This window comes from Musca vetustissima, unplaced genomic scaffold (genome assembly GCF_032173495.1).
Source record: "Musca vetustissima isolate MV318-11 ecotype Yass unplaced genomic scaffold, APGP_CSIRO_Mvet_v1 utg4859, whole genome shotgun sequence".
NCBI classification, from domain to species: Eukaryota; Metazoa; Arthropoda; class Insecta; order Diptera; family Muscidae; genus Musca; species Musca vetustissima.
The window spans coordinates 128,479-138,069 of NW_026881021.1; the positions used below are offsets into that span (position 1 = coordinate 128,479).

At 35.0% G+C, this 9,591-nt stretch overlaps 2 protein-coding genes across 3 annotated transcripts; one reads left to right on the plus strand and one right to left on the minus strand.

Moving 5' to 3' along the window:
* Nucleotides 1–1,816: 1,816 nt before the first annotated feature.
* LOC133327091 (replication factor C subunit 2) lies at nt 1,817–2,946 on the minus strand. Its single transcript, XM_061535668.1, has 3 exons — nt 2,891–2,946; nt 2,719–2,830; nt 1,817–2,650 (listed from the first exon to the last, which is right to left on the minus strand). Exons 1-3 carry the CDS (start codon nt 2,944–2,946, stop codon nt 1,817–1,819), a joined length of 1,002 nt encoding a protein of 333 aa, XP_061391652.1.
* Nucleotides 2,947–3,325: 379 nt separating this feature from the next.
* LOC133327079 (probable isocitrate dehydrogenase [NAD] subunit alpha, mitochondrial) lies at nt 3,326–7,797 on the plus strand. 2 transcript variants are annotated; one of them, XM_061535654.1, is made up of 7 exons: nt 3,391–3,466; nt 3,639–3,704; nt 6,403–6,570; nt 6,632–7,026; nt 7,099–7,234; nt 7,297–7,410; nt 7,478–7,797. In XM_061535654.1, the coding sequence occupies exons 1-7, from the start codon at nt 3,440–3,442 to the stop codon at nt 7,700–7,702; spliced, it is 1,131 nt and encodes a 376-aa protein (XP_061391638.1). In that variant the 5' UTR covers nt 3,391–3,439; the 3' UTR covers nt 7,703–7,797. The 2 variants fall into 2 exon arrangements, with proteins under 2 accessions (XP_061391639.1, XP_061391638.1); XM_061535655.1 differs by lacking the exon at nt 3,639–3,704 and having other exon boundaries at nt 3,326–3,466.
* The last annotated feature ends 1,794 nt before the right edge of the window (nt 7,798–9,591 follow it).

Consider the following 9,591-nt stretch of genomic DNA (forward strand, 5'->3'; position numbering starts at 1 on the left):
TATAGGTGGACAAATTTGCCTATCGATTAAAATTCCATTTCATATTTCAAAATTTCTTAACTAGCCGGCCAACGGCCGTGTCTTAAAGTTTTTCCTCTGTGAAAAGGTTAGAAAAATGTGCTACGCGATCCAAAATTAATTTAATTTAAATTGCTATTAGTATTACCGTAACAGCTCATAAATGACGAAGTTATTATATGTCTGGAAGTATGACCTTTCCTAATGAGAATTACATTAGGTTGGGGAAAAAGAAATCCATTATTTTAATATGAACTGTAGGACTTTATTTAACATGCTTCGGAATGCCCGATTTGGGACAAATATGCACCCTTTTTTGTATGATTTATTGTAATTTTAAAGATAACTTCATAATGCCTCTCTCATAGAAGTCCTGCTCTCTATTTGGAAAAAAACTCTAGTAGTCGATTAAAGAAGTTTTGCAATGCAAGAAAATTATGATAGTCGCTTGGTACCAAGTCCGGACTGTATGGCGGATGCATTAAAACTTCCCAACCAAGCTCCCGAAATCTCCTTCTGGCGACTCGTTGTAGATGTGTGGTGCCTAGCGTTGTCTTGATAGAACGGTCAGTTCAATTCTGACGGTTTCTGGTCAATTGCTATATTCAGACGGTCCAGTTGTTGACAGTAGAGATCAGAATTTAGCGTTTGGCCATATGAAAGCAAGTCCTTCCAGTCCCACCAAATGCATAGCAGAACATTCCTGACCGTTAGTCCTGCTTTGGCCATCATTTGAGGTGTTAGTTTCCGCACAGGGTTATCGTATTTGATTCATTTATTATCTCCAGTCACCATCCGTTTAAGAAATGGTTCTATCACATTCCGTTTGGCCAAGGCTTCGCAGATGGAAATTCGATCCCTGCTATTTTTTCCTGTTAATTGGTGTGGCATCCAAACATCGATCTTCTATTTGAATCCAGCTTTGTGTAAAAAATTTAAAACAGTTTTATGGTTGATTTTTAGCTACTGGGCGATATTACGACTGCCAACATGCCGGTCAACTTCGATCATTTCTCCGATTTCATCAACTTTTTTGAGGACAAAAATAATGGATTTCTTTTTCCCCAACCTAATATATTTTCGACAAATCCGAGATGTAGCCCAGGTTTTTACTATTTTTTTTCGATATCATAAAGAAAGAATTGTTACATAGTAAAAATTTTACTTTCTTGCAGAATCTGGAATGGATATATAATTGTGTCTACAACATTTGAGTAGACCGTAAGAAATATATAACGTTGTAATGAGGGACACACTACTTGTGTAAATGTTTGGACAAGATCCACACATATATAAAGAATTCCCTTTCTTTGGCTATAAATACTCCCTTCTGTCAATAAAGAATTCCTTTCCGTTCGCTTATAATAAATTACTTCCCTTCTCCTATAAATATTTCCTTCTACTCGTCTATAAAGACACCCTTCGTTAATCTAAAAAACTTCCGTTTTTCTATAAAGACATCATTCGTCCATCTAGAAAGGCTCACTTTTGTTCGTGAATAAAAACTCCATTCTTACAAGAATGATCTGTTATACTGACTTTCGTTTGTCAAAAGACTCCCTACCATTCGTATATAGACTCACTTTCGGTCATCTATAAAAACTCCCTTCCGGTTGTATATTGACTCCCTCCCGGTCGTCTATAGAGACTCCCTTTCATTCGTCTACAAAGAATCCCTTCAATTTGTCTATAAAGCCACCCCCTTCTGATAGCCGATACAGACTCTCTGAAAGAAAATTTCCAAAAAGTTGTTTTTTCTTATTAATTTTCTTTATTAAACATATATATATTTGAACATCTAATAGTTCGCCTCAGACAGTTCACATAATCTTGCCAGAAGACTAGTTAATTGTAAGAGGGAATTGAGACCATCTACTACCTTCATGTGTGTTACACCAATTTCTCGTATAAAATTTAATTTCATATGTTCATCAACATTTAGCCGTTTACATACACGAAATATATTACCAATAATATCCTCGGCCGCATAACCAAAACGCCATAATTTGGCTAATATCTTATAGGCTTTGTGTATATCATTTTGAGCACAATGCTGCAACATATCTTGTATTAGCATGGGATGTGGTTCATCGCAAACCTTAAAGACGTTAGGTCCAGTGATTTTACCAAAACCCTGTGCCGTTGATTGTAGATTATTCAATGCTTGACGCATATCACCCTGTGCCGTGAATACAATAGCCTCCAACCCCTCTTCGTCGTATTGTAAATTTTCACGTTGACATACTTCGATGAGTTTGGCCAAAATTTGAGCATCAGACAGTTTGGTGAAACGCAGCATGGCACAACGTGACTGGATGGGTTCGATAATTTTCTCACTTGTATTACAGGCCAAAGCAAAACGTGTGGTATTACTGTAAATTTCCATGGTACGTCTAAGGGCCTGTTGGGCACCTTCAGTCATACTGTCTGCCTCATCCAATATAATGATCTTATGGCGTCCGCGTGGTAGCGTTACCTTTTGTTGGGCAAACATTTTGATTTTGTTACGTACCACATCGATGCCACGCTCATTGGAGGCATTTAACTCCAGGACAGCTTCTTTATAGCTGTCACCCAATAGAATGCGAGCCAAACATTGTATGGTTGTGGTTTTACCCACACCAGGTGGTCCCTAGAAATATGAAATATTTATTGTGAATGTTTTTGTGATTGGATTTGTTTTTTTCTTTTTTAACTTACAGCAATTATAATATTTGGAGCATTTCCTTGTGTGGCAAATACGGATAGTCTAGCAACGGTGTCTTCATTGCCGACGATTTCATCAAACTTCACAGGCCGGTATTTCTCAATCCTTTAAAGTTAGATAGAAAACAATTAAGCAAATGTTTTTGTTTGTGTTATTGCTACTTACCATGGAAGATTGCGTTTTTTAATTTCCTCGGCAGTTAGTTCCACACTTTCCGGCATTTTTGGGTTCTAACAAAACAAATTGCAATTAGGAAGCTGTTTCTGCAAAAAAAGTTTTGTTGTTTGTAGCGCCAAAAAGGCTTGATAGTGTTGCCACGAGGCAAAATAGAAACAAATGATGCCACTCTACTGTCACACACATGCAGAACAGCTGTTAGCTTTTGCTGTCAATTAATGTTAATGCTGATAATCAATAGAAAAATATGATTGATTAATAAGTTTTTAATTTATTTTATTTAATTTTCCTTGTTTATTTATTCTTCTTTATTAATTAATATTCATTGTCATTCAATTGTAGTGTGGCAATTCTACCCCTCAAATCAGAGTTGTATTTTTTTCGCAATACCATCACTACGTTGATGTACAACCCCCCCACAAACTGTCAGTGTTCAATCGTGTGGCAACGGAATCCGACGTGTGTGTGCGGTTAAGTTTTGTGTGTGAAGATTAGAAAGAAAATTGCATAAACCCAAAATCAAATCAACAAACTACCATGGCTGCAAGATTAATTCAAAAGATTGTAAGATTCTTAACCAACAATTTAAAAAAATGCATGTTTTGTTCAAAATAAAACATGTTACAGAACATACATTTCCCCGATAAAAGTTAACAATAATTTCTTCTGTTTGTTTGTGTGTGTGTAACGTATATCCTATCCAACATCATTTTTGTACTTTTCGCTTTAATTTTAGTTAAAAAGTATTGGAATTAATGTTTCCCGGGACACAAATGCATTGCCCTCCTCGAGTGGTATAAAGGTATTAACAGGAGACTTGTCTCCCAAATTCCAATTGGAAAAAAAAACATAAGGCAAACGCAAGAAGTGTCTTGCCAAATTATTTGCCAAAGGCGAAGAGACGACTTCTTGCGGTGGCTGTCAACATTTTTTACATAACACTTTGATATGGGGTAGGAGAAAAAAAAATAGCAAATATGTTTCAAATCAAAGATGATTTTAGTGTTTTAGTTTAAAAATCTAATTCTTATTCAATTCAAATGTTTTCTTTATTTGTTTTTTTGAAATAGTTATCAAATTTTTAATTTCAATATTGCCTCTGTTAAGAAAAATTTCTTAACCTCAACTTCTTTAGTTAGAATAAAAAAAAGGAAGTGGTATTTTGGGTTTCATCTTTTTTTTTCACAATTTCGAATCATAATGAAATTTCTCGAAAGGCTTTTCTTGATATTCGAATTTCATTTATATTTTAGAATATTTTTTATTACTTTTAGTCGTTTCTTTTTAGATCGTTTCTCTTATGTAATTTTTTGTCTTCTCATATTTGCATTTAATTAAAGGCAGCAACCAATTGATGGATATTATCCACACAAAGTGTCTGTTTGTTGTGTTATTTATGCATGTAAAACAATGTGCTATCATTGTCAATTGTTATTGTGCTATTGTAATTATTTCAATTAAGTAATATAATTTACGCTTCTGCTGTTCTCGATAAAAGCCGGTATAGTGCATTTAACCCTCATGTGGGTAATGGGGGCGTAGTGTAATAGTTGTAATAGTAATTTTGAACACTTTTTTTAAGAAACAGCTGTTTTGATATTTAATTTTTTTCATTTGATTAGCCGGTTGGTTTTGAAAATATATGCGTACAAAAATTATATTTTTCAAGAAAACTAATTGAAACGAGTCGAAGCATGATCGTTTTTGAGAGCCGTATACAATTGTGTATGAAACCTGAACTCGGGGTTTACACATTCAACTTTTTTAAACAACTTTGCTGCTGTTCTTTAGGATTTCCTCCCCGCGTTGTCAATTTTCTTACCTCTCTGTCCAGTGATTTTACCAAAATCCTGTGCCGTTGATTGTAGATTATTCAATGCTTAACGCATATCACCTTGTGCCGTGAATACAATAGCCTCCAAACCTTCTTCGTCGTATTGTAAATTTTCCAGTTTTCATACTTCAATGAGTTTGGCCAAAATTTGAGCATCGGACAGTTTGGTGGAATGTAACATGGCACAACGTGACTGCTGCTCTTTGCGATCTTTCCCCCCTTGTCACTTTGTTTACCTCTCTGTCCTAAGCTGAGTTGTATGCGTAAACCCTGAGTAAATGAAAAAAGTTTGTCTAGGATAAACCGTGTTCAAAATTCTGTGTCGTTCATAATTTTCCATAGCACTCTTCGATTTCAAGAAACTAGGTGTGCAGCGCACTCAACGAAAAAGGAGCGTGGCTGTCCTACACTCTGGATACACTAATTCTCAGTTTTTGCCAAATAATTCCTAGTCCAGAACGAGTGAACTTTTTCACCTGGAACAAGGATTCAGGTGCGATATGATTAACTCAAAAATTGATAGCATTTTGACAGCTCGGGTGAAATCATCTGGATTTATCGTTCGACCTTATAACTGGGCAAAAAACTGTTTTAAGTCTAATTTTGCAGCGTTCTTTAAGTCGAATTTCTAGCAAAAATTAAGGCAGCCGAATTAGTCAGAAAACTATATGGGTTAGTGTCTTGGTAGCGGTGAATATATGAGTCGTTTATTTTGAAAATGGTTTAAGTCCATTTTAGGTTCTGATACACAAAACATATTACGTTATATATTCTTACTTGATAAAGGGTACAAAGCCACAAACAAAATTAATACCACTTAACAATGTTGGAAATAAATTAAACACAAACCCATAAATACCTCAATAAAAAAGTGGATTTAACCAAATTAAAAATAAGCGACCCTCAAGCGGCCTTTAAGGCAATCAAGTGGAAGACTATAATTTCGAGATTAGTTCGTGACTGCAATGTAGCTCTTTGCGATATACGCCGCGTTCGGTTATACGGGTTCCAGCGACTTTATAAGGAATGAAATAGTTAATGAGCTTTCTAGAAGTGATTTACATTTAATTGATATTGGTTTTAGCTACTGCATTGGTAGAATCCGTAAGATCTACTTCAAGAAAGCTGGAACTAGGCCCTTTATGCTCAGAAGCTAATATATGAAAACAATTGAATAAATGAAAATATATCTAGCCTATAATTTCTAGGCTGAGGCCTCAATAATTGACTTCTTTCGGTAAGAAAGAGATGTAGTTTACAGTTGGAATTATGAAAGGTTACTGCCGAATTTGATGTCTCACTTCACTAGGTCTTGGCTAATCTGCGCACCACTACTCTGTGTCCAATAAACATGGACTATTTGGTAGATACGAGATTGACACTCTGGCCTGTTCTCCGAGTATTAGCACCTATCATGAGTTATGATATGTGCTAATACCTTAGAACACACGCCCAATTTGAAAAAATATTCCTAAAAAAATCTTTATTTGAAGCCTGGAGAGTCCCGTACACATCGTCAAGCCTGTTGCCGATTTTTTTTGCTGGCACATTTATTTTCATTTTGAATCATCAAATATTTAAAGCTTAATTTATCCATAATTCAATATGGATTCCAAGTTGTTTAGATTTTTAAAAATATTAAAACGTGATATTTTTTTATTTTTAGGTTAGCACAACCCCTGCCTGTGGCCGTTCCTATTCATCGGGTGTACGCAAAGTCACTTTGATTCCTGGTGATGGTATTGGACCTGAAATTTCTGCTGCTGTGCAAAAGATTTTCACCGCTGCCAATGTACCCATTGAATGGGAAGCCGTTGATGTGACTCCCGTCAGGGTAAGGCAACCGTTTTTTTATTGCAAAAAAAAGCTTTATAACCCCTTGGTTTTTGTTATAGGGTCCCGATGGCATGTTCGGTATTCCTCAAGCTGCCATTGATTCCGTGAACACAAACAAAATCGGTTTGAAGGGCCCCTTGATGACACCCGTTGGCAAGGGTCATCGCTCTTTGAATTTGGCCTTGCGTAAAGAATTCAATTTGTACGCCAATGTCCGGCCTTGCAGAAGTTTGGAGGGTTACAAGACATTGTACGATAATGTCGATGTTGTTACCATTCGTGAGAACACTGAAGGTGAATACTCTGGCATTGAACACGAAATTGTTGATGGTGTTGTCCAAAGTATTAAATTGATTACCGAGGAGGCCTCAAAGCGTGTTGCCGAATATGCCTTCCAATATGCAAAGAATAACAACAGGAAGAAGGTTACCGTTGTCCACAAGGCCAACATTATGTAAGTTGAGATCTTGGTAATATTTTTAAAACCCCTAAAACGAATGTTTTTTTTTGTTAATGTTTCCCTTAGGCGTATGTCTGATGGTTTGTTCTTGCGCTGTGTTCGTGACATGGCCAATAACTATCCCGAAATTCAATTCGAAGAAAAGTATTTGGATACCGTTTGCTTGAACATGGTACAAGATCCCAACAAATATGATGTTTTGGTAAGTTGATAATTGGCAAATTTTAAATAGAAAAAAATTAATTTTATATTTTTTACTTTTAGGTCATGCCTAACTTGTATGGTGACATTTTGTCTGATATGTGTGCCGGTTTGGTTGGTGGTCTTGGTTTGACTCCCTCTGGCAACATGGGTCTTAACGGTGCCCTCTTCGAATCCGTAAGTACTCAACGATCTAGGGGTGTAGATGTATAACTTTTAATTCTATCTTTACTTTTGCTTGCAGGTTCACGGTACTGCCCCCGATATTGCTGGCAAGGATTTGGCCAACCCCACTGCCTTGTTGTTGTCTGCTGTTATGATGTTGAGACACATGGAACTTAACTCCCATGCCGATAAAATCGAACAAGCCTGTTTCGCCGTCATCAAGGAGGGCAAATATTTGACTGGTGATTTGGGCGGCAAGGCCAAGTGCTCTGAATTCACAAATGAAATTTGCTCCAAACTGTAAATATTTCCTATATTTCGGCAGCAACAGAAAAAATAGCATCGCCACAAACTCATATTTGTTCTAAGCCAAATAAATAATTGCATCGTTCAAAACAAACAAACCAACAACAATAATAACAAAAAACCACGTTCTCAAAATACAGAAAAAAGAAGAAGCTCTTTAAACACGGATAGTATTGTATGTTCGAATACCTACTTAATGCAATTAAATGCAAAATTTTATTATTTTTATTTAATTTTTTCGATTAGTTAGAGAAAAAGAAAACCCAACTTCTGCCCTCCTAATTTGCCGTATTATTTTATAATTTGTAATTTATATTACGTTTATTGATTATTTTGTTTTTGTCCAAAAAAAAAAGAAAAGAGAAAAAAGAATTGTATTGTTATATAAATATTTAATTAAAATTAAAAACCCAAACCAAATTTTATTTTCATTTGTAATTATATGCTTTTTCCTCCCACCTATTCTTTAAACAAGAAGAAACAGCAACAACAACAACACAAATGTAATGTAATGTATTTGCTGCGCGCATATATATGTTGATATAAAGAACAGGAAAACAAACTTCACATTTGTCATCAATATATAAAAAAACGCAAAACAATTGTTGAGATAAATATATAAATAAAAAATTAAAAAAACAATATTTAAAAGAATATTTGTAAAATTCTTTTTATTTGGGTAATGAGGAGATTTTTTTTTAAGGAGCATACAGATGGAATTGATTCCATAAAGAAATATGTCAAAAAACCACGCCTCATGCTTTGGTTGGACCCGTTTTTTTCAATATTTATAGGAAAACAAATTTGGTCCATTTTTTCTATAGGAAATAGTCGTTGGACTTATTTTTTCTATAGGAAAAAAATTCGTTGGACCATTTTTTCTGTAGGAAAAAATTCGTTGGAGAAATTTTTTCTATATCGTTGGACCAATTTTTTCTATAGAAGGAATTGATATCGCCTCATGCTCGGATAGTCCATGAAAAAATATGTTGGGAATATCAACGCCTGAAGCTTGGATAGTTCTTTAAAAAATATGTTGGAAATATCAACGCCTGAAGCTTGGATAGTTCTTAAAAAAATATGTTGGAAATATCAACGCCTGAAGCTTGGAAAGTTCTTGAAAAAATATGTTGGAAATATCCACGCCTCATGCTCGGATAGCCCTTGAAAAAATATGTTGGAAATATCCACGCCTCATGCTCGGATAGCCCTTGAAAAAATATGTTGGAAATATCCACGCCTCATGCTCGGATAGTCCTTGAAAAAATATGTTTAAAAAATCGACGCCTGAAGCTTTGTCCTTGAAAAATGTGTTTAAAAAATCCACTCCTGAAGCTTTGATAGTCCTTGAATAAATATGTATAAAAAAATTCACGCCTGAAACTTTGATAGTCCTTGAAAAAATATGTTTAAAAAATTCACGCCTGACGCTTTGATAGTCCTTGAATAAATATGTATAAAAAATGCACGCCTGAAGCTTTGATAGTCCTTGAAAAAATATGTTTAAAAAATTCAGGCCTGAAGCTTTGATAGTCCTTGAAAAAATATGTTTAAAAAATCTACGTCTCATGCTCTGATGGTCCTTGAGAAAATATGTTTAAAAAATCCACGCCTGAAACTTTGATAGTTGAAAAAATGAAAAAATATGTTTAAAAAACCTACACCTGAAGCTTTGATGGTCCTTAAAAAAATATGTTTAAAAAACCTACACCTGAAGCTTTGATGGTCCTTGAAAAAATATGTTTAAAAAATCTACGCCTGAAGCTTTGATAGTCCTTAAAAATTCGTTTAAAAAGTCCACGCCTCGTGCTTTGATCGTCCCTGAAAAAATATGTTTAAAAAATCCACACCTGAAGCATTGATAGTCCTTGAAAAAAATATGATTAA